Source organism: Juglans microcarpa x Juglans regia, chromosome 6S (assembly GCF_004785595.1).
Source record: "Juglans microcarpa x Juglans regia isolate MS1-56 chromosome 6S, Jm3101_v1.0, whole genome shotgun sequence".
Taxonomy (NCBI): Eukaryota; Viridiplantae; Streptophyta; class Magnoliopsida; order Fagales; family Juglandaceae; genus Juglans; species Juglans microcarpa x Juglans regia.
This window is the reverse complement of record NC_054605.1, coordinates 18,130,917-18,155,248: the sequence shown is the minus strand read 5'-3', so window position 1 is coordinate 18,155,248 and position 24,332 is coordinate 18,130,917. Positions and strand designations below refer to the sequence as shown.

Below are 24,332 nucleotides of genomic sequence, written 5' to 3'. Positions count from 1 at the left end.
TTTTTCTAGTAATTTTTTAATCGACATTCCACTCAAGTTTTAAACGAAAAATGACTCAATAATTGCAGAGAAACTCCTATTGTAGAACTCATGGATTCTTAAATAAAAACTAATGAAAAATTCTATTATAAAGTTTGTATTTAGAGAACATCTAGTAAATTGTTTATATGATATAATTTGATTTAGAAAATAAATTTTACAAATTAAATTTTATTATTTAAGTTATATGAATAGTGTGCACTAAATAATCCCAATTTGAAAATAAAATAACTCATAACTAATATATATTTGACAGAACATTTTTTCTGCTTTTTGTTTTGAGTGTTTCCTTTTATGAATTTTCAGGATTCGTTTAAAGTTATTAAATAAAAGTAATATATGTAATGAAAAACTATACTCATTATCTCCACACACAATACATAATTTTTTATTTTTTATTTTTTCTCTTATCAAATTTATAGTATATAGATAATGAGTAGAATAACTCAATTAATTTAGAAAGAATAAAATAAAATAAAAATAAAATAAACTTAAAAAAAATAATAAAAATAAGTATGGTGTGCGGAGATAATAAGTAGCAAAGCTTAGACCTTGTTTATTTTCGCAGATGAGATGAGTTGAGATGAGATAAGATGAGATGATTTTAGATGAGTCGAATAAAATATTATTTGAATATTATTTTTTAATATTATTATTGTTTTGAGATTTGAAAATGTTTAATTATTTATTATATTTTGTGTGAAAATTTGAAAAAATTGTAATGATGAGATGATATGAGATGAGGTGAGATGATTTCTATATCCAAACGAGCCGTAAAAGTTGAATAAAATATTATTAGAATATATATTTTTAATATTATTTTTGTTTTAAAATTTGAAAAAGTTGAATTGTTTATTTTATTTTGTGTGAAAATTTAAAAAAATTATAATAATTAAATAAAATAAAATGACAGGAATTGAAATGAGTTGAAGAAACAAAGGAGGGAGTAATGGGCAGTAAACGTCAATGTATTTTGGTTTGACTGTTGCAAAATGAATCTCGCAAAAAATTAAGAACATTCTCATTGGATTAGCCAAATGCATCTTCAAATTTTAGCTAATATCACATGAATTTACATATGCCTATTCCATTTAAATTTAATCCCCACATTAGATTATTCATTTACTCTCTATATAATAATAAAATATTATTATTTTAATAATTAATTAATTAAATTTATTTTATCACATTTTATAGTTCTACCAATTAAATGTTAATAATAATTATATTCTAATTAAATTAATATTAAAAAAAAGTATTGTTAAATGTTAATAATAATTATACTAATTAAATTAATATTAAAAAAGTATTATTAAATGTTAATAATAGTTATATTCTAATTAAATTAATAATAAAAAAAGTATTATTAAATGTTAATAATAATTATATTCTAATTAAATTAATATTAAAAAATATTATTAAATGTTAATTTTATTCTAATTAATTTAATTTGTTTGCTTAGAGGAAGAAACTAATATTTTAATATTTGATAAAACAATTATAGTTAGTTATATTTAGTGAAGCACTGTAGCTGAAATCTAAATTATTTTAGAAATGACCAATCTAATGTGAGATCTTTTTGATACAAATTATCTAAATTTTAACCATTCTTTAACTTTGGTAAAGCCAATGAAAATGCTCTTAGTGTTATAAAGACGGAAGACCTTAAATGTTGTCCAGATTAACGCCACGTGGCAAGGTTTCCGAATCGAATGTGTAAACTTCCTACTGCATCGCCGGTGTATCGAATCGATAGCATACTTAAGAAACTCGACCGTTGGAACCATGTTTCACGTTTGAACCACCTTGACAAAAGAAAGTTCCTGAGAAACGCAGACATACGAAAGAGAATCAACTCGACGAAATTTCGGAAGAAGATAAAGAGATCAAGATCGGAGATCATCCATCTGTGAGATCTAGGTGTAAACCCTGTCCTTTTAATATATGAACTAAGTCCTTCTCTTCGTTTAATTTCTTTCTTTTGCTTCTTCTTCTTCTTCTTCTATTGATCAGGGTGTACATTGGTTGCATCGTATGAAATAAATATTCCTTAATTGATCAGTGGCATCTATGTATTTTCTTGTTTGTTTGGAACGCTTGCGTGCTTTTCTCGTTACAAGTGATTTTTTGGCCATTGGTGCAGTGGGTGTGTGATTGTATGGTGCATATGGGAAGAGAGAGAGTGGAAAAGATGCGCTGTGAACTGTTGGTGGACCTTTGTGGGTTTCTTCTTGTGTTAGCAGAATTTTGATTCTTTAAGCTGATTGATTCAGACTTCGAACTTCATAATGGGTAAAGTTCATAGGAAAACTAGGGCTTTCTTTTTCTCGTGCTATAGCAGAGAATTGGGAAACCTTTCTTCTGTCTTCATATGTAGTAAGGGTTCAAAATGGTTATTGAAGCTAAAAGACTGGACTCTGGAGTTAATTTAACGAGAAACGCAAGAGTGAGGCAAAAAAATAGGCGAACGTGTTTTAAGATTTGCATTAAAAATGTTTGTCATTACGGTTGGTTTATAATTGATTTAAGTATTTAATTTAAATTTTAATCTGTATTATGCTGGCGCACCTCACCATATGGTCTGCTTACCTAAGCCCAATGTAGATGTTTAGGTTAAATAGCAACGCATTTTCGGTTCATGACTTCCACCGACTGGGTGGCATTTTCACTCTGTGAATTGTACCTGTTTGCTTACTATTTCAAGCTTAATGTCACGTCAACAGTTTGAGAAGGATGTCATATTGAAAACCCTGCATTATGATTGAGTGTGAAATCTATGCTGCAGAATTACCTTGCCATCCTAGTAGAAGAAAAATGGAAACTCAATCTGGCGGCTTGATGCAAGAGCAGAATTTGAACTCCCATTGTAGAGGTACTTTAGATCTGCTTAAGCCTTTTGTTCTGCTTAACCCTGCATTATTGAGTCTTTCATCTTTCGACTTTCATATTTAATATTTCAGGGGATTCAGTTATAAAGAGTACTAATGTATATAAAAAGAAGACTGTATCAGTTGGCAGTCGAAGAGCACTCGCTGACCTTTCAAATTCAGCAAAACCCTCTACATGCCTGCCATCAAAGAACCATTCCCTTAAGCTTGGTGCTGTTGATGCAGAACATGGTGTATGCAAGCCAACATATATCTCTGGAGGAAAGATCAATGTCCTTAGTGAGTTAAACTCCGGGAAACCCTCTATGCTTCAGGCTTCAAAGAAGAAACATTTGAATAAGTTGAGTACTAACAACGAAGAGACTAATGTTTCTAAGCCTAGATCTCCTGTCAAGGGAGAGATTAATGTTCATGATCCCACGGCCTGTCAGGAATTAAAGAGCCATCAGTTTAATGCTCAAGGGAAAGTAAATAGCAGGAAAGCACTTGCAAACATTTCGAATCGAGAAAGTTTATCTGTGCATCAAGCTTTAAAAATTAATCATTCCAAGAAGCTTAGTTCTGTTGCGGATGAACAATTCCTACACGATCATAAAGGGTGTGTTAAATCAAGAACAAGGGCTGCTGATATGGAATGCTTTATGAGGACTCTTGGATTGGATGATGGTAGTAATAAAGTTTCCTTTTTTTCTTTTATTATTTTTTTAAGCCATGCCTATCAGGCTATTAATCATTTATTTGCTTGTATCTTATAACTAATCGCTTCAGTTATTCTCAGATTCTTCAATGCCATTATCATTTGAAAGCGAGCTTTTAGAACAGAGGCGAGGAAAGGTGTATATGCATGCTTTCCCTTGTTTATGCAATGTTTTTTAACCTTTCAAAATAGGATGCACTTGACCTGCGAGATTTGCTATTTTCAGGTTGAGAGCCCCCTTCGGAATTGGGAAACTATGGAGATGGTTGAGCTCCCAAAAGAAATTCAAACTCCCTTTCAACACAGGACACTTGAGCTGCTGGATATGAATTGTTCTTCACAGCAATGCAGGACATTTAAGTCTCCAAAATTTGCATTAATGAACACGCCAAAGCTTTCCTCAGTGTTGAATCCTCTCAACTTTGAGTAACCAATGCTGTGCTGTAGGCCTGGTGATATCTTGATCAAATGTGGTAGTTAAAATCATGTAGTTCATGTTTCTTTCCTTCGAATCTTTCCACCTTTTTGTACTTGAACGCATCCGTACTTCTAGTTTCTGAAGCCATTTTGATTGGTTGTTATAATAATGCAGCTCATACATGTTTGTTTGTCCATGTGGGCTGACCGCCTAAAGTTCTTCTGCTTTTGTCCCCGTGAAGGGATTTTTGCATTGCATTACAAACCTTTTTTTTCCCCTTGTGGGTAAGGAACTTCTGATTGACCTATAATCATTGCAGTAATTGGAAGCAGAAATAGGAAAAGTAATGTGTTATTTATGTACATTATTGGTGTTATCTTAGGGGATATCAAAGAAATCACTGGAGACGAGGTGATTGTGGCAGGCATGTCCACCCTAGCTCGAAGAAATACTGAGAAATTGGCATCTAAAAACAGAAGGGTGGCTGGATTCATAGTTTTGAAACTGTAGAAACCGTTTTAGTATGCTAACCGAATGATGCAAAAATCATGGCTATGGAAAGACGAACAAAAGACAAAAAATAAAAAAGGGTTAAAATAAGAATGCTAATTATCTTCAAGGATTCTAATTTGACTATGGAAGTCATAAGAAAAGAAACCTTACAAATTATGTAAAAAAAAAAACCAAAAAAAGGGGAAAAACTAACTCACACTATCTATCCCACTTTGGTAGGGAAGTGTTAGGCCTCGTTTGTTTTTGCAATTTATCTCAACTTATCTCATCTAATCATTACAACTTTTTAAAATTCTCACACAAAATAAAATAAACAATTCAACTTTTTCAAATTTCAAAGTAAAAATAATATTAAAAAAAAACTTTCAACTTTCATCTCAACTCATCTGAAAAAACAAACGAGCTTATTCACGGAGAAAAGATGAATTGACAGTTGCAATGCTTGTGGTTGGAGATCACTAGATAGGATATATGCCCCCACAAAGTAGCTGCATTTCTATTTGCAACCAGAAGAATATTTTCCTTGACAAATGTTACTAGCAGTTTTGGGATTTGCCTCCTCAAGTTGTGTTTGGTGATTGAATTTCAAAATAGGCTGCACAACCATTCTGCTGCCAGAAACCAACCTGTCATCATGTTGAAGTTGTTGCGAGACCCCACATGCAAAACACTATCAAGAGAAAGAGAAAGAGAAAGAGAGTTCTGTTAATGGGGGTAGCTTTTTATGGCTTCTTCACAAGCTGGGGGAATTTCTTCTGCCTACAATAGACCTAGAGGAACTCTAGCATTTGACTGCTTTTTGGACATAATCTTCGCTTTTAGCTTATATAATTTGCACTTGATCGTGTTAAAACAAAGCCACTTATTACACAAAATACTTGGCGAAAGAAAAAAGGAAAAGCCACCTCCCAGCAAGGCAAAAGATTCACTTCACCAAACCACAAACAATATGCCTACCATTACTGCTCATTATTGCTAATATAAAATCAATTTGTAAAAGGCAAAACAGGATCACGCACAGAGAGAGAGAGAGAGAGAGAGAGAGAGAGAGATTATGTACGACTATAAAGAAAGCAACAAGGACCTCACTCCCAATTCCAAGTAGTGGAGACAAGCAGAATAAAATACCATATACAGTAAAGGAGGACTAAGTGCATAATCATAAGAAAGTTCTGCACAAATAAACTATAGGAATTATTCCTAAAGCACCGTTCTTCGGTTTAGTCAACTTTAAGCCATCTCTAACTATTACTCCGCACAAGGGTGTGTTATTGATATGTTAGGAGGTGGAAAATAGTTCTATAAAAAGCATATGATATGCTTAATTAAAATACCAATTTTGCCTCCTCAAACTTTAGTATGCCTACTCATTTTCATAGCTTTCCTTTGGAGTTGGATTCTGATTAGTTAGACTTAAACTGCTAGCTGTTAGATGGCAGCCTAACTGGTTTCCCACTAAAGGAAAAGGCTTCAAAATTGTATTCTTCCTCTTCTTTTTCCTGAATCAAAAGTTTCATCACCAGTGACACAAGGTTCTCTCCGGTCTGCTAGATGGACAGTACATAAAAGTAAAACGGGTTAATCATATACCGTTCGTGCACAAGCTTTAAAAACTAAAGAAAATGAACTTCTTTTCAAAGTATAATTTTACAAAATCACGAATACAAGCTTTTAGAGCATGGAATTTTCGATGTACAAACACAGGAAACCTTTTCTTGGATAAAAAAAAAAAAACACAGGAAAAGGACAGTGTAGCCGACAACTTTTTCAATCACTCGTTTTCTCAACATATGTCATCCCTGAGAAAATTCTCTTTGGGGTATATATCTTTCCAAGAGGCCAGTCGACTAATCATCTTATAATCTATAGCAGTGCAATGATTGGAAATTGAACTAGTTTTTTTAATAAGTTATTCTAATATTGTGGTTTGGTCAAAAGTTAGTCTTTGGAATCATTGTTGCTCGGTGCTTATGATCAAATTTAATAAGCATTCTTTTCTATACTGCTCTCCCCATTAAGCGAGTCATCTTTCTCATTCAGAGATTGTTCACAGTAGGAAGATGGTTTGCTGATGGTCAACTCACAGTCACTGCATAATTGTAGATTTAGAGCTATGGATTGATGACAAGATTCGGTCCTTGTATCTCCTTTTTGTGACTCTTATTAGATGCTTATTGGTTCCTTTTGGGTTTCCATTTGCATTTTTGATGGAGTGAACGAGTATAGGCTGTCATTCTGAACAGCAAAACTAGGGGTGATCTTTTGCTCACAAATTCTCTGTTTGTTTTTTTTTTTTTTCCATAAAGATGTGCTCAAATTATAATAATGGAAGGTTGCAGATGCTGAGCTTTATGTGGATTAGGATCAGTTACGCAAACTATTAAGAAGATATGAGCTTTATCCTCAAAGCATATATCTCTTTCTAATGCCAAAGATGAGACACGAATTCTATGACACCTTTTTCTGCCATGATTCAAGTAAAGAAAATGCTTACAATAGTGATGAACTTCTCCATCTCGAGCTAAATTTTCATTTTCAATTGAGAGGATTGCATCCTAGAGATATGGTTCCAACTGGCATGAACTTAAAGGATTGCCCCTTTGTGGGAAATGCCACTAAGCTGTTCAGCTTGACACATGGTACCTTGCTTCATTTGTGCCTTGATTGAGTTCCCAATATTGAAATAGTTGGATAATAATCTAGGCATGGTTTAATCAGGACTTTCACAATACCTTTCATGCCTTTAAGATCAACAGAAGATGCAGTTTTTCTTGCTTCAGAAACAAGGAACAGCAAAAGCTACGCTGCTTATCTATATTATCATTTGGAAGAAGTTAACTAGACAATACCTTCATTACAATTTTGTATGTTTAAACAATATTTCTGGTACAGGTTATATACAAACGTTCCAACTCTAGATTCTGTCTCTTCTACTTATTTTCTCACATGTGTCTTTGACCAATTAAGTTGGTTTATCACACACCATTAGTGCTTAGGGACGGTTGAGATCACACCACTGGTTTTATTTGAAGTCACCAATGATAAAGTGCTAGCTGTTACCTTCTGTCAGATGGGAAAAGAAACTAAAGGAATAGTCACTTTATGAAAAGGGAGTGGCTTTCCATTATATTTCTGTCTCTTCCTCTCTATTGGATGGAGAACATGCTATCCACACTCCATCAATACCTACGAATTGCTCTAAATCATCGTTAGGACGCCAACGATTTGACAACACTAAAAAGGGTAGAGGCATGAACTACCTATACACATTCCTCTAGCATTTGAAATTCTTTGACTGATCTGGGATTGGTGAATGAAATTCTCATAATCAAATGTTGTGACATTGGGACATTTAAAAACAACAATATAATGTCTCCTTTTCCCTTGCACTTTGTTCTTTTCCGATTTCGGGAATGGAGGCTGCTTGATTAGCAAAAGAAGAGATTATATTGGTTCAGACCAAACAAATCAAATTAACTAATATATACATGTCCCTTTAGTGCAGCATCATGAACGTTACAAGAGTCAAATCCAGGTGGACACCCAAATGATTTATTTTCTTCAACTAAATCGATTGCTGCACTGTAGGAGAAAGACCAGGTGTTACTACACCAGTTCAGTGTTGAAAGCATATTGCTTTTTGTGAATAACGTACAGCCATATTTCATGTTCCATGCTGCACCAAGTTGTCAATTAAATACTCCTCCTAATGTAGATAAAGCAATCCAATCCAAAGATGTTAAGCTGAATGCACGATAGTACTTAAAACTGAGCCCTTGCCCTTTTGTATAATATTCCAATAAAGACTGAAAAAATTGCCCTTTGTGGCTACTGATTTCCTAGCAAAATTACCTGACATTTGCATAGTTGAACAACTAGCTCGATCTACTAGTAACATTGAATTGGAATTTGGGAAAAAGAATGGTCATAGGAGTTTTCACTGTTAGATTTGCATGAGACGAGGAGGTTTCTTAATTGGTAAATGGTGAGCGAGAATGGCAGAAGGAGATTTTGTGCAGATCGATCATGAATGATAGAGAAAAGGCTCAGCTCAGCCCAGCCAAACAGAATCTATACTCAAATATTTACCTGGAAGTTGTTTTACAGCTATTCCAAAGACAGTCTAAAGAGACAATATCCATCCACTCATTCCTGCTTTAAGCAAAACTTTGTCTGGTTAGAATCATGTGCAGACAATTGATTGTCTGTCTGCTTCCTTTATACTTGGCATTTAGAACTAAGGAAAATGCTAAATATATTTAAGAAAAACCTACAAAAAACTTACTTCTAAACGTCAGTTATTGATATGTTAAAAATCAACACGATTGTTGTCGGATGACATGAGAAATATGACCGAGTGTTGTCTCAGAATATCAACACGCATGCACAAGATGGGGACACCACATACAAAGAAGCTCTCTAATCATCATAATTGGGTAGACCTTAGGCCTAGCAGTAGCACTGTGTCCTCATTGCATTATATTTCTATCACCATTAAAAAAAAAAAAGAGTCTTCATGCTGTGTTGTGTTTTTTCTTCTATAAAAAGACCAAAAATTTTGATACTTTTATAATATAAATTAAATGATTAAATTAGAGTTCAAGTTATGATTTTACACTTCAAACACAGAGACTACAGATCTAAACAAGCAAGACATTTTGCCATGTCTCACATCATCAGCAGAACGTTCAGTGAACAACCTTCACCGGTATATTTCCTTTGGAATTTGAAATTTTTTATCGTCCTGGTTCTTGCCATGTATATTATATATACAAATTTCATGACCAGTAAACATATGTCGAATCAAAGAATCCATCTTTTGCATGTGATTCCTAACAACAGCCAATGTGTTGGGCCATTAATAGAACGGTTTTTCAATTTTTTTTTTTTTTTCTTTTGTCAACTGACCAATAAGATTGATCAAAATGTCCAACAAGTTTCTAAAATGGTATTTTCAATAAATAATGAAAACAAAGCATCCAATTGAAATATAGTAATCATATTGTTTACTTATAATCATATTGGACTTTCGGTTCAGGTACTGCATGCTTACCAAGATCACGGAGGGGTATTATTCGTTTATATGCTTTGGGTTTTCCCTCTATTAGACAATAGCACGATGTTAGGAGGATTTTGTGTTTTTGCATTTTTTCGGATGCACTGTTCCGGCGTTTTGGTTTATCTGTTTATGTACCACGGGTTTCCCTCCACCTGAGTGAGGCCGTCTAATAAATGTAGAGGTTCCGCCCTCTTTCTAAAACAAAACCCTTCAACAAATATAATTAACAGGATACCGTAGTTTTCTGCGAGGCTATAAACAGCTTGACAATAATATAAGTTCATGGTACTTTCATCTTAATTCACGATGTCATATTACTCACAACTACGTCGTCCATCGTTTGTGAGTACGTGATAATTTTCTATGCAAGTAATCGTATCACGACATCCACGTACAGCTAGGAAATGTTTAGATCCAAAAGGAGAATAAGCAACACTGGTTCTCACTCATTTCAAACATTCAAAGATAATAGAAAGTCCTTAAAATCTTATTACTGGTCACCGTATATACATACTGACGCGAGAAATGTCGCACAAAAAGAAAAAAAGAAAGAGAAGAAGAAAAAAAAACCCGACCAGAAACTACCTCCCGCCAGTCTATAATTTACCCAATTGTCGTTTTAACCTCAGCAACAAGTGGTGACTTATTCAGGAAAAGAAAAAGGCCTTTTTGGAGTGATTTTGCTCAAAAAAGGCTTTTCTGGACACGTAGTCCGGAGCTGTCTAAAGATTCCACTCATCGGAATCCGTAGTAATGTATCTGTGTGGCTCCAAAAGTGTTCCCAAACTGTGCCATTCTCACTGTTCCATTGTCTTCATGCATCCCCTCGAGCTGTATAGTGAAACATTATTTGCATCTAAATATGATGTTAACGAGAGGTATATTCAGACATGTGCTAAGAAATATGTGGAAATATGTTTTACCCAGAGATCATCTTCGTCTTCAACGCTGGTTGAACATGCAGCCTTGGGGATCTCACCGGTTTCATCGTTGCGTGCGAATCTGCCACGTATGCGGGGTCGGTTGTCGGCTAGTGTTTTTCGACAGGCGTACTGGTGCCAACGCAAGAACATCATACCAGTTAGAGTTAGTTTTTAGAATAAGCAAAAACACAGATAAATAAAGAAACTTTTTTTGAAGTTTGTTCGTATTAGATTATTGAACTTTTGCTCAGAGAAGGTAAAAAGTAAATGCATTTAAACCCAATTAATTACTACCTTAATGGTCTTATTGAAGTTCCTCTGGGTTCTTTTGGCCTTGTATTTGGAAATCCTCTCTTTTCTCTCTTCTGCACTGTAACGACCTACTTTGGAATTCGCTTCCTCTATGAATGAGCTCTCCATAGCCAAAGGACTTGAGGAGGATCTGTGGGCGGTATGAGCTGCTTTGATATTCTGAAAGACAGAGAAAAAGAAGACATGATTTAATTAGATATGGGGCTGAAAAACAGAGCCGAGACAGAAGGGGAAAAAAAGAGACAATTAGAGAGTATTTCTTACCTGCAAATCTCCTGTGCTGCAAACCCTCCTCATTTGTCCGCTGAAAAGGCTTCTTTCAGGAGGACTCAGGTCATGTTTCCGAAAATTTGAGGATTCCATGAAAGTATCAAAGCGAGGCTGGTATAGAAAACGAGGCTTTCCATCAAAACAATTACTGCTATAGCTCCTCTGCATCAACTTAGCCACATTCTCAGCCCCACCGCTGTAACTGTGAGGAGCAAAGGTCTGGTTGAAAAAAGACTCGAAACCCATTTGACATTCCTCATTTTTTACCTCCAAATTCTCCAAGCCAGACAAATTCCCAAACCCATTTTGCAAATCCAAACCATTCGGTAAACACTGAAAATGGGTAGACTGGTAAAGGTTCAAACTCTCGAATTGCTGGCTTGGAGAGGAGGAGAGGAGCGTAGAGGAGTATCGGTCAAAGGAGCGAGATTCATCAACTGGGTTATGATGGTTTTGGCTGTCTGAAATTGCCTGAAAAATATCAAAGGTTGAGTCAGGGAGGTAGGGCAGGTCTCCATCTGAGGAGACCATGTCTGAGCTTGAATTAAGGTAGAAAGGGTCATCAAAAAGGAAGTAATCCGAAGACATTGAAACAGATTGCTTCTTGATTGAAAATCAATTAAGAACCAAGGGATAAAAAAAACAAAACAAAACTGGAAACAAGCAGTGTTTGTTGCTCAAATATAATATCAGTGAGTAATCTGTATTTTTGTCTCTATTCTTGTTCTCTCTTTGGTGGCTATTTTGTCTGGGTATTTGGCTCTGGAATGGCGACCAAGCAGAAGTGACACTTGGCTTCTGATTTATTTATTCAAAGCCAAGGGTTTTCAAGAGCTACAAGACAAGGAAAAGCCATTTCACCGCTCCCTCTCTCTCTCCCTCTCCCTCTCCCTCATTGAGATTTTCGAACACAGAACGAAGTGACTCAGACCAGTCCACTTTCTTCCGCTACGACTATAAAAAGAAATGAAGAAGTTGTTATTTACACTTTTGTTCATATACTTTTAGAAATTCCCAAACAACCCAGAACTTTTATATTTTTCAAAAGCGGAAGTCGTGAGTTTTAATTTAGTTCCCAATTTGCCCTCAAGACTATGTAACCAATGGCAATAATCAAGTGCCACGACTATGAGGGCCGGCATGTGACGAAAATTCCCAAGTGGGTCATCGTCGTTGAATTCGTCTCCGCAAGCATAAGAAATTCTTATGAAGAATGCTACTTTGCCCACCGAAAGTTCCCAAGTCTTTTGGCATTGATTTTTCCTTTATAAAAAGTCATATCGATAAATTTTCCATGTTCCACTTCTCCTTCTTCCTCGAGATCTAGGAGCTAGGGTTTCTTTGGTTGCGGCTCAGTACCAAGGTTTTTACGAACATGGCGTCGCAGGCGCACCTCGATAAGATGCAGCTCCGCCAGAATTACCGCAACCTCTGGCACTCCGATCTCATGGGCACCATTCAGGCTGACACTCCATGTACTCTCTCTATCTCTCTCGCTGCTGTGCTTATATTATTTGTATGTGTGTATACCTCTTTTGCTGATGCTGTGTGACTGCGTGTGCAGATTGCTGCTTTGCATTTTGGTGGTAGGTGCTCTCGATCTGTTGGTTTGTATCTTGGATCCGATTATGTTTCATGACTTCGTTTCTGTATCTATTCCTTACTCGCTGAATCTTAAGTCTTCGTTGCTTACGTTGTGGTCTCATGTTTGTGAGAAGCTGTTTGACTTTGTATGACAGTGGTTGACTTTGTGATTTTTTGGTCTTTTGGTCAAATTTGAATGGAATGCGATATCTGGTTCTTGCGAATGAGTTGGAATTTACTGATCATGGCATTGATTGGCCGTGCCATTTTCTTGTTCTTTCTTTCTAATGGATTGGAAATTCTGGAACAATTTATGAGTAATTATGCAGATTTATGTTTGTTAATTTACAGATGGTAACTAGAAAATGTTTCAATGAATTCTACGGAATTTGGAAATGTTTCTGTACAAATACTTGGCTTTTCCTTTGGGACGTGAAGATTGAAGCATCTCCATACTCATATTCATCAAAAGAATAAAGCAGGGAAACTATCTTTTAGGAACTGTAAATATAGGGCATTAGAGACTGTAGTTTTGCAAGTCGTAGTGTATTAGCTTCAATGAATGGGCAAGCAGCCTTGAAATGTTTTAGGTGTTTATGTTACAATGGGCTTTGAGAAAATGGCTATGATATAATTTGGGCGAGAGAGAATTTGCTCAACATAAATTGAGGGCTAGGGCAAAGGTCTAAATGGGGAATATCTAATATAAATATTACACATAAATGGTCAATATATTATATTATTTACATAAATAAATGGTTACAAACAAAAGATATTATATTATATACAAATTTTTTTATTAAATTTGAAATATTTAAATCATTATTCTCATTTTTTTAGATGCAAACTTACCAATCAAATTTTTGAGTTGAGTTTTTATTAATGTATTCTTTCCAATTGGCAGCATGACCTATTAATTTATACTTTCTTGTGTCATTGTGGATCGCAAAAAGCTAAAACTTTGTATTTAACTTCTATATTATTTTCAATAGACTATGCATGTGTTGGTGTAGTTGGAGTGAGAGAAATGCTAGATGTTTTGATGATCAAGAGAGAACTATGGATGAGCTTAAAGTTTTCTTTTTTAAGTCATTGTTTCTATGGGCGGGCGCTATAGTTTGTAACGGACTTAGTGTCCATGATCTTTTTTTTTTTTTGATAAGTAATCGATAATATTATAAATAGAGATAGGCAAAAACCCAAGTACACAAGATGGATACAGGAGATAAAACCTATCTAGGTCAACGAAAGGGAAGCTAAGAAGTCATGTACATTCAGGCCATTAAAATCTATAGCAATGGCCCATAACATTAAAGTACGGAAAAGTAAAGCTCTAAGTTCCCCCGGCGACCGCTCCTTGTTTTCAAAAGTCCTATCATTGTGCTCTTGCCAGATACACCACATGATACAGATCGGGATCATTTTCACACCTCCTTAATTTGTTGAACGCCTCTCGGGAGTGTCCAACTGGCCAACAGATCAACCACAGTTTCTGGCATCACGAAGGGTAACTCTACTCGACTGAAAACTTCCACCCACAAGGCTCTCGTTATCTCGCAATGTAACAATAGATGATCCACTGTCTCACCTGATCTCTTACACAAGCAACACCAGTCTATTATAACTAACCGTCGCTTCCTCAGGTTGTCAATGGTCAGAATCTTCCCCCATGCTGCTGTCCATGTAAAGAAAACCGCTTTCGGAGGCGCCTTATTTCTCCAAAGTCTCTTCCACGGGAACTGAATGGTTGTGGTGTGGGAAAGGGACTTATAGAAGGATCTAACAGAGAAGATGCCCTTACCCGTCAGGTTCCACCATAAGCTGTCAGCTTGCTGTCTATTCGGCTTCACAGAATATATGAGGCTGAAAAAGGCTTCAAAAATGTCTACTTCCCAATCTTGTGCCGCTCTACTAAATGTCACGTTCCACTGCACATGATCCCTTGATATAATCATGAGGTCCTCAATGGATGCTTCCTGGTTGCGAGCCACACGGAAAACAGCTGGAAATGCCTCCTTTAGGGCTTCACTCCCACACCAAATGTCCTCCCAAAACTTAATACGGGATCCCCTCCCCAACACCATTTTAGAATGAGTAATAAAGTCCCCCCACCCGCGCCTAATGTGTTTCCATATCCCCACTCCACTTGCCCCAATTACCTCTTTTGTGCACTAGCCCCCCCATAAGCTTCCATGTTTATAATCAATCACCAGTTTCCATAGAGCTCCGGTTTCCAAATTATACCGCCATAACCACTTCCCAAGCAAAGCCCGATTTAATGTTCTCAAATTCTTTATGCCCAACCCACCTGACGAGATTGGTCTACACACCTTGTCCCAGCTAACTAAATGAAATTTGAATTCATCCCCTATCCCACTCCATAGGAAATCACGATACAGTTTCTCAATCCGAGCCGCTACACTGACAGGCAATTGAAACAAAGATAGAAAGTACGTAGGTAAGTTAGAAAGGGTACTCTTAATGAGAGTAACCCGGCCACCTTTCGACAAATACAATCTCTTCCATCCTGCCAATTTTTTTCCTATCTTTTCAATAACAGAATCCCAAATGGATGAGGCCCTAGCAACAGCCCCCAAAGGTAATCCCAAATAGGTAATGGGAAGAGAAGCTATCTTACACCCAAGAATGCTAGCTAACTGCCTAGTATTGCTCACATTCCCCACTGGTACTAATTCTGACTTGTCAAAATTAATTTTCAGGCCTGACGCTGCTTCAAAGCATAATAACAGAGCCTTCAATGTCCTCAACTGGTTGTGATCAGCCTCACAAAATAAAAGGGTGTCATCTGCAAATGGTAAGTGAGACAAAATAATAATACCCCTATTGGGGTCACCAATCGGAAAACCAGCCACCAACCCATGCGTGACCACCGCCGATATCATCCTACTCAATGCCTCCATAACGATAACAAAAAGGAGTGGGGACAGAGGATCTCCTTGTCTGAGACCTCGAGAGCTGCTAAAGAAGCCAGTCGGACAGCCATTTATCAAGACTGAAAATCTGGCCGTAGAGATACACCACCTGATCCAAGTACACCATCTCACCCCAAAGCCACATCTACCCAGCACATACAAGAGGAAATCCCAGTTTACATGGTCATATGCCTTCTCCATATCTAATTTGCACAGAATCCCTGTAGATCCAGCCTTCAATCTGCTATCTAGTCCTTCATTAGCAATAAGAACTGAATCCAAGATTTGTCGCCCCTTAACAAAAGCATTTTGTGTTTTCGTGATAATCTTCCCCAGAACCACCCCCAATCTGTTAGCCAGAACCTTTGAAATAATTTTATACACTCCATTCACCAGGCTGATGGGTCGAAAATCCTTAATCTCCACCGCCCCCATCTTCTTAGGGATCAACGCAATAAAAGTAGCATTTATGCTTTTCTCAAACTTCCCAACCAATGAAACTTCCTGAAACACATTCATTAAATCTACTTTCACCACTTCCCAACAAGAGTGGAAAAAGCCCATCGAGAAACCATCTGGACCGGGAGCTTTATCTTTGACCATACGTCTCACTACCTCATACACTTCCCCTTCTTCAAAGGGCCTCTCTAACCACGCCGCTTCTTGAGGCTCAATCGTATCAAAACCAAGGCCATCCATCTTTGGCCTCCATCCCTCTCTTTCTGTAAGTAGTTGTTCATAGAAATCCACCACATGTTCACTAATCACAGGGGCCTCCTTACACACCATACCATTTATATTCAACATTTCAATGGTATTATTTCTTCTATGGGAGTTGGCAACTCTATGGAAGAACTTTGTACTCCGATCCCCTTCTTTCAGCCACAATGCTCTCGACTTCTGGCGCCAAGAAATCGAGAGTATACTTCCTATTGTAACCTCTAGCTAGGCGTTTTTCATGTATACTTCCTGTATACCTGGGCCTTGCCTACTATGAAAACAATATCTTTGATTACCGATTAAAAATATATATATATTATTTTCAATAGATACTATATCTGATTTATGTAAACTTTCTCATGGCATTGTCATGGGTATTGCCACCAATATTGTCTAGATAATGCATGTATGTGTCTGGAAATATATTTATCTATATATAGTTTAGTGTTTTGAATGTAGCATTAGTTTCTGTTGTGGAACTTCTAATGTTTTTAACTCTGATAAAAAAAAAATTTGGATCATACATATCTGATTATATACGATGTTTTAGAAAATTTTCAATATTAAGACAATGTTTTGCTTTAAAGTGTCTTCTTTTGATGATCTTAACTTTTTAAAAATTAATCAAAGGCATCTTGATGTATTTTAAATGATACAAATTGTTTCTGAATTAAAGAAATAGCTAGAACTATATCATGAATATATCTATATGAAATAATCAATTTTAAAAGATTCTCCAACTAATTGAGATATCAATTTTTCTATTTTTATTTTACCATCCAAATTCATTTTTCTACCTTTGAGATCAGAAAATGTTTGCTAATGATCGACCTATCCATAAAACTATAAAAGCATTTAGATTTTAGACCTCCTTTCCTAATGATACTCGCAAATAATAATTGTCTACAGCTATTTAAAAAAACAAAAGAAAAGAAAGAATTCTACAATGCTTGATTTTCCTCCATCCTTTCGTAAGTCCCTCTAATCTTTTCCTAACTGTCCTCAGACTTCTCTCTTTTCCACAACTGTTGCTTTGAAGGGAAACAAGTTTTCGGTTGACAAGTGAAATCAATATTTGGAAATTATGATCTTTCACTATCATAGACGTGTGCTCACATCCATAGGTTGATAAGCATGTCCATAATAGTCATATTTTTTTCTTCTTATTGCATATCATATATTTTATATTTATACTAATACAGAAAAAAGTTATAAACACAACTCAAGATAAAAATACCTGTTCTTGTCTCAATATCTAAAATTTGATTGCTTATCTTTTTACTTTTAATCTTTTATTGAATATACAAGCTATTTAATTACATAAGCATTTTCACTCTTCACAATCCATTTTTTTCATTGTAGTGCACCATGTGTATCATACTTGCTCCGTAAACGAGCTCTTTACGATGACATGTCAAGGTAATTATTCTTTTGATTCCCCTCAGACTCATTTGAAAAATGTGATGTTTTGGTGCTTATGTACTGTTTTCTCATTTGGTGTAGATATGTATGCTGCGCTGGTTATATGCCCTGTAGTGGCAAGTGTGGGGAGAGTAAATGCCCTGAATTTTGCCTAGCCACTGAGGTACAGATTCTATTTGATTTTGGTTAGCATGCTTGTTACTTAAGCTGTGTATTCTCTTTGTTCAGATACTTCTTGGTTTAACAAGTTATCTCTTTGTTAATACTAAATTATTGATTATCCATCATTTGAACCCTTTATTCTGTGGAAGTTGAAGTAGATATAGTCTAGTGTCATTGACTTAAATAGGCTGCTAAATTGATCACAAAGTTTCTGATCTTTACATCGACGTTATTTAAATCTGTCCCTTCTTAACTCTCAGTACTTCTTGACAGGTTAGATTGATTACCATGAGAAGATTTTCTCATCCTCATCCTAACTCTGTTTAAATATAATACAAAATGTGTTGATTATGGTTTTCCATAACTTTTCAATTATGTTTTTCACTTTTGTGGCAGTCGTAAAAGGCTTCTGTTGTCATAATTTATGATTCTATGTTTTTGTGTTTGATCTCCCAGGTTTTTCTCTGCTTTGGAAATTCAGTGGCCTCAACCCGGTTTTTATTACAAGATGAATTTAATATACAGACAACACAATGTGATAATTGCATCATTGTACTCTCTCTCTCTCTCTCTCTCTGTGTACCCCCTCCCCCCCCCCCCCCCCCCCCTCCTCTCATGCAACTATTTTATACATGTTTCCTCCTGTTTTTAGGGTTTCATGCTCGTTCTACAACAAGTTGCATGCATCTTTTCCATCGTTGCAATGATTGTCGGAAGTGATGAAATTCGAGAGGCTTCTCAAATATTATCCTGTTTGGCAGACATGGTGTACTGCACGTAAGGCTTTTCTTCCCCTCTCCCACTGAATTTCTCATCCAGTTGGGCCTAAATAACTTACTGGTTATATAACTTTTTTTTTTGTGTGTATGTAGGGTCTGCGCATGTATGCAGGTATGAGAGCAATAAAAATTACCCTCAAGTGGGAAAACATATCTGTAAATGAATGAAATGTCATTAAATACCTAATTAACTGGGATTTTTTGCAGACACAACACAAGATCGAAATGGACAAGCGAGATGGCAAGTTTGGACCTGTAATGGCGGTGCCCCAATGCAACAGATGTCTCGTATCGACCAGCCAATTCCTCCCTCCGTTGGATATCCACCTCAACCAGCATATGGACATCCTTATGGTTATCCCCAGCCCCAGGCTCAAGGCTATCCACCTGCTTATCCTTCCGCTTACCCACCTCCTGGCTATTCTAGGTGATCTTATTACAACATTACAAGTTGATTTGCAACTTCAGGCGATTTTGGAGTATTACAGTTTCAAGTGATGCCACTATATAAAGTTCCACTTTCTATATTGACCTGAACATCTGGTCCTGGCACTTTGTCCTTGATAATTTACTTCTAGAAGAGTGATGAGGATAGAAACATGTTTGTTTGTGATTTGGCTTCTCATTGCCCATTTATGAAACAAAGGTTTTAAATAAATAGTTTTGTTACTTGTAAACCAGTGTGTATTGTAATTTGTCACTAAAACAATAATAAAAAAAAACTCAAAAGTCGAATATTCTTTTATGTTATTTTTTATTTTATTTTTATTTTTTAAATTAGTCATTTCTTCTTGTTCCTTCCATGGACATTTCTTATCCTACTTCCTTTGACTTCTTGTGTGTTCGTATAAATTTGTGTATCAGGTATATGCATGTATTGGTGTAACATGCCTGATGAGTCGGACTTATGTCACCTCCTAGTTTCCTCTAAATTCGCCTACATGTATGTTCATCCGCACTTTAAGATATTTCTATTTCGTTATTTATTTATTCCTTCCTCTTGTTTATTGACTAGGGTGTAATTGAATAATGTTACATACAGTTGTAGAGTATACAAGTGCCGCACAAGTATTTTGAAAAAGAGTGAGATTCACTCTTAAAAAATTAATTTGTTTTCATGTGATTCCTGTGTTTACTCACTTTTTTCAAAACGATTGTGCAGTATTTACATACTCTACGACTGTAAATATCATTTCTCTGTGTAATTCTCCTTAAAATTTTGATTATATAAAACAATCAAAATAAAATAGAAGGGGTTGGGGGAGCATGGGACACCAACAAGAAAACAACAAAATTGAAAATAGATAAATAAAGTTTTAAAATTATTGTTCTTATGTTTTATTTATTTTTTTGTCGTATAATCAAAATCATTTTCATAATTTCCTCCATTAGACGAGTTTTCATATGGGTTTTTTTTCTTTATCGCCAATATATAAAACAACACTATTCAAACTGATACCATAGAGGATTTGCCCATATACAGTCTTCCCCAACTTTCTCGAAATTTTGAATGACAACGTCAATTTGGGACCATTTAAAAGGAATAAGGAGCATCCAGAAGACCACAGTTTGTCTAATACTGTAACGATCAAGCTTTATAATGGGAGGGTTAAAAGAGTCATTTGAAAGATATTCAATCTAAAGTTATATTCGAGCCTATATTCTAAAAAGACAACTCAAAATTATAATTAAAATTCTTTAAAATTATTATACAGAAAAATTCTCATACTCTAATGATAAATTTAGGTATTATACTCAAATACATGCAGAATATTACAGAGAACATACATTATTTAAGCAAATTCATTTTATCAATCACCCACGCCCTGTTATTATTCCGAGACCACATACATTTACCCTTTGATTTTTATGTATTTTGATTATTGATATATATATATATATATTTTTTGATAAGAGATTATTGATATTTTGAAAGATGTTGGTGAAGGTCTAGCATTAACTAGAAACATGTACGCAAAGGACATATACATAGATGATCTAGTGCATGCAACGTGACACACGACAAGGCGCTTTCCACGGGCAAAAGTTCATCACACGATATCATCACCTTTCCTCATAAGGTGGGGGCCCATGTAATAAATGACACTTTATTTCCAAAAAAATATTTTAGAGAATATTATAAGTTTTATTATAATTCCAAAACTTATAACAGAATATAATTATTGATAAAAAAAAAAAAAAGGGTCAAAAGGCGTATATATATAATCTTCAAAATTGAGTTCTTGAATTTGACCCACTCTCCGATTAAAAAAGAAAAAAAAATATTGATAAAAAGGAATATAATACTTATAGTTATATTTTTACTTACAAGATTTATTTTGTTATTTTATTTTTAATTTTTAATTTTATAATTTTTAACATATCAATAAATAATACATGAAGAAGTACATATTTTGTAAAAAAATTTTAAATACATTTAATATTTTTTTATATTAAATATACCATAATTACTTGCTACACACGATCGATTAACAAACCAATACCGATTGCACGTTTTGTTCTACTCTCTCCTCTGTACCTAACCCTTTGTAAAATGGCTGGAATGGTTAAATATTTCTTAAGAGTAATGTTAAAAACTATATCACTATTTTATTTTGTAAATGCGATATTTTCTATCATTTTTAGATTATCTCTTATTTTTAACTAGAAAATAAAAAATTGATAGGTTGCCCATCATAATAAGATAAGAGTGCAATCATACCGTATCACTATTATATTTTGTAAACATGACACTTTCTATCATCTTTATGTTATTTAAAAAAAAAATGAAAATCTGATAATTTGTTGCCTCATCACAATGTGTCAGTGAGATAATAATATGGTATGTGGGATTTTTTATTTCTTAATTCTTAACTTAAATAATTTCTAAAAATTGAACACCATACTGTAAAACAATGTTGTAAAAAGCATTTTGTGTTTATCTATTATGATATTCATGTTATGTCTTTGTCATGGTCGGATCATACTTTATAAATGTATTACTTAGTATAACAATATTATTTTTTGTCCCTACCATGACAACTCTATTGAAATAAGAACCAAGGGATTCTTTTTGTGAGCCTAGGGATAAAAATGGCCTGAGACTCTTTATGCAAATTGAAACTTATTTTAGAATGTCCCCTTCAAAGGTTGCAACAATGGCCATTGGCCAAGCCTCACAAAGTGCTAACAACATAAAACGTGAGCTTGCTCAGAGAGAGAGAGAGAGAGAGAGAGAGAGCAGCTCTACTGGCTCTTTCATCCTCGATAGTCGATTCTTTGTATTCGATTCATGCGAATTTTGACTCAATATGGTCCATGACACTGCCGTATTATGATATTATCTCCTTCAAAAAAGAAACCATAATGTAAAAAACAGTCATAGATTATTAATGCCGGAAAAAGTTTATAGGGTAGGGGAGAGTAACAAAATGATGATGCCAACTTTTCTGTGAGTCCTTGATGTACTCTGCTCAACCAAATTCAATTCATATAGTCCAGATGACAATGGCAAGATTATGAGAGATGCATTGGATTATTGCAGCTTCCACCATCTCTTTCCGGCTTCGCTAGATTCAACGTTGTCCCCACAACCACAAGCATAAAAAGCTCCAAACCCCGTGTAAGACTGTTCATGTCGTCCTTTATTTATACACTTTTAATCCAAACAAAACTTGCTGCCACTCACCATGCCACACTTATCGCCTATTGCATTATAGGTACCTATTGCCACCACCCCACAACCAACGTTTGTCACATCCAAGCATATAACACAAAAATCGTTCATGAACCAATACCAATTTCACCATATTACCTGATTATATAACATGTCAAATCAGATCATCCCCATAGATTAAACGCAAAGGTAAAGTATGCGCTTTTTTTGTTTTACCCAAAATTCAATATACCCGGAAAAGAAACTGTACAAAATCATCTAACTTCTTATAACTTTACCTCTTTCTTAGAAGAATTAAAAGAAAAAAAGATCATTTTTTGGTATGTATACACACATGGTTCATGAACATCTCAAACAGGCAAGACCCAAGATTTTCTCTCTTCGATTTTTGGTAAACTGAAGAGTTACTACCAACCGGTAATATTGGTATATTCGTCGTAAAATTCAGGTATCCCAGAAGCAGCCCAGAGCCTCTCGTTGAAAGCTCCTTGCATATCGTCCGGAATAAATGGTGTCCGGCACAGGGGACACGTCTTCTGCTCGTACCCCATCCAGCGGTCGAGGCAGCCCTTGTGGAAGATGTGGCGGCAGTTTGTAAGCCGTCGGATCTCGTCCTGCGGCTCGAACTCGTAGAGGCAGACAGCGCAGGACTCCGGCGGGTCCACCAGGTCCGAGAACCTCACCACAGGAAGGATTTCCCGGATAAGAACCGCCGACATGGAGTGGAATTCGGGGACTCGGGCCGGTGCGTCGTGCCACGCAATGTCGGGCTCCAGAAAATCGGCGAGACCCAGATGGCGAAACAGGGTGGAGATGAGCTTTCTGAGAAAACCCAGAACCGAAAGCGCGTGGATAAAGAGCTTCGGCAGAAGAAGCTCCGTATAGCCCACCGGAAAACCCATGGAATAGACTATAGAGAGAAAGAGAGTATGCTCGTTCGCGTGGATTCTTTGAAGCAGAGAGCGAGAGAGAGAGAGAGAGAGAGATACGAAGTGGGAGAGAGGAAGAGGGAGAGGCCGAGTTATAAGGAGGAGTGAGGGGATGTGTAAATGTCAAAAATGGGTCCGAGGTTTGAAAAGAATGACAAATGAAGAAGGGGGACATGTGATTGTGGAGAGTGACACAGGCACAGTTATGGTTTTGGTTCATGTGAGTACTGGTCATTGCTGTCCTATTCAGAGGCTTTTTACGAATGTGAATGCAGTGTTACACTTTTTGAGTTCCTTGAGCATCCTTATTCCTTATTGTGGCTTGGTAAAATTCATTTTTAAAATTTAGTTAATATCATATTTCTTTGTATTTGTCTATCAATCTCCATTATTCATTCACTTTTTATTTAATAATAAATTATTATTAATTTAATAATTTTTTTATTTAATTTATTTGTATCACATTTTATTATTTTATCAATTTAATATTAATAATAATTATATTTTAATTAAATTAATATTAAAATATTCATATTTCCAAATAACATTGTAACATTTTACTACCAATTTCATTAACATTTTCCCTTTAACCCAGATTTTTGAAATTTATTTTAATTTTTAAATCATATACAAATAAGGTGGTAACATTTTAAATTAATGTGTGGTTGGAGTGAGAAATTGCCGTTCCCTTTTGTATTCTCATATTAGAATTGTTTTTTCCACGTGTGTGGTTGGAGTGAAAAATTAATATTTTAATATTTGATTAATCAATTGTAATTCTCTATTTTTAACTAACTACTGTAGCAGAAATCTAAATTATTTTAAATTTGTCCAATTCAATGTAGGATTTTTTGAAATAAATTATGTAAATTTTAGCCGACCTTCTCATTTGTCCAAGCCAATAAGAAAGTTCTTAAATTACATATTGTAATAGAATTTCATCCTCCTTTTTTAGAGAAATATTTTAAAAATAAATTCATAAATTGACGATGTGTTATGTTAAATTGT

At 35.4% G+C, this 24,332-nt stretch overlaps 3 protein-coding genes and 1 pseudogene across 6 annotated transcripts; 2 read left to right on the top strand and 2 right to left on the bottom strand.

Moving 5' to 3' along the window:
• The first annotated feature begins 1,816 nt into the window (after positions 1 to 1,816).
• Positions 1,817 to 4,238, top strand: LOC121237597. 4 transcript variants are annotated; one of them, XM_041134418.1, is made up of 6 exons: positions 1,825 to 1,948; positions 2,183 to 2,331; positions 2,825 to 2,911; positions 3,000 to 3,593; positions 3,706 to 3,761; positions 3,851 to 4,238. In XM_041134418.1, the coding sequence occupies exons 2-6, from the start codon at positions 2,328 to 2,330 to the stop codon at positions 4,052 to 4,054; spliced, it is 945 nt and encodes a 314-aa protein (XP_040990352.1). In that variant the 5' UTR covers positions 1,825 to 1,948; positions 2,183 to 2,327; the 3' UTR covers positions 4,055 to 4,238. The 4 variants fall into 4 exon arrangements, with proteins under 4 accessions (XP_040990355.1, XP_040990354.1, XP_040990352.1 ...); XM_041134419.1 differs by having other exon boundaries at positions 1,826 to 1,959; XM_041134421.1 differs by lacking the exon at positions 2,183 to 2,331 and having other exon boundaries at positions 1,817 to 1,948.
• Positions 4,239 to 10,082: 5,844 nt separating this feature from the next.
• Positions 10,083 to 11,880, bottom strand: LOC121237591 (zinc finger protein CONSTANS-LIKE 2-like). The gene is made up of 4 exons (XM_041134409.1): positions 11,114 to 11,880; positions 10,832 to 11,008; positions 10,538 to 10,666; positions 10,083 to 10,445 (listed from the first exon to the last, which is right to left on the bottom strand). The coding sequence occupies exons 1-4, from the start codon at positions 11,705 to 11,707 to the stop codon at positions 10,350 to 10,352; spliced, it is 996 nt and encodes a 331-aa protein (XP_040990343.1). The 5' UTR covers positions 11,708 to 11,880; the 3' UTR covers positions 10,083 to 10,349.
• A 352-nt stretch (positions 11,881 to 12,232) lies between these two features.
• Positions 12,233 to 19,365, top strand: LOC121237622 (annotated as a pseudogene).
• Positions 19,366 to 22,640: 3,275 nt separating this feature from the next.
• On the bottom strand, positions 22,641 to 23,411 carry LOC121237639 (brassinosteroid-responsive RING protein 1-like). The gene has a single exon (XM_041134479.1). It carries the CDS (start codon positions 23,295 to 23,297, stop codon positions 22,803 to 22,805), a length of 495 nt encoding a protein of 164 aa, XP_040990413.1. The 5' UTR covers positions 23,298 to 23,411; the 3' UTR covers positions 22,641 to 22,802.
• Positions 23,412 to 24,332: the final 921 nt, after the last annotated feature.

Bases quoted from the DNA above. Each gene is read 5' to 3' on its own strand.
- LOC121237597 (XM_041134418.1), top strand. The intron at 3,594-3,705 runs GTAGTAATAAAG...AGTTATTCTCAG, and splicing joins GACTCTTGGATTGGATGATG to ATTCTTCAATGCCATTATCA. The intron at 3,762-3,850 runs GTGTATATGCAT...TGCTATTTTCAG, and splicing joins TAGAACAGAGGCGAGGAAAG to GTTGAGAGCCCCCTTCGGAA.
- LOC121237591 (XM_041134409.1), bottom strand. From the start codon at position 11,707: ATGTCTTCGGATTACTTCCTTTTTGATGACCCTTTCTACCTTAATTCA. The intron at 11,009-11,113 runs GTAAGAAATACT...TCTGTCTTTCAG, and splicing joins GCAGCACAGGAGATTTGCAG to AATATCAAAGCAGCTCATAC. The intron at 10,667-10,831 runs GTAGTAATTAAT...CGTTGGCACCAG, and splicing joins ACTTCAATAAGACCATTAAG to TACGCCTGTCGAAAAACACT.
- LOC121237639 (XM_041134479.1), bottom strand. From the start codon at position 23,297: ATGGGTTTTCCGGTGGGCTATACGGAGCTTCTTCTGCCGAAGCTCTTT.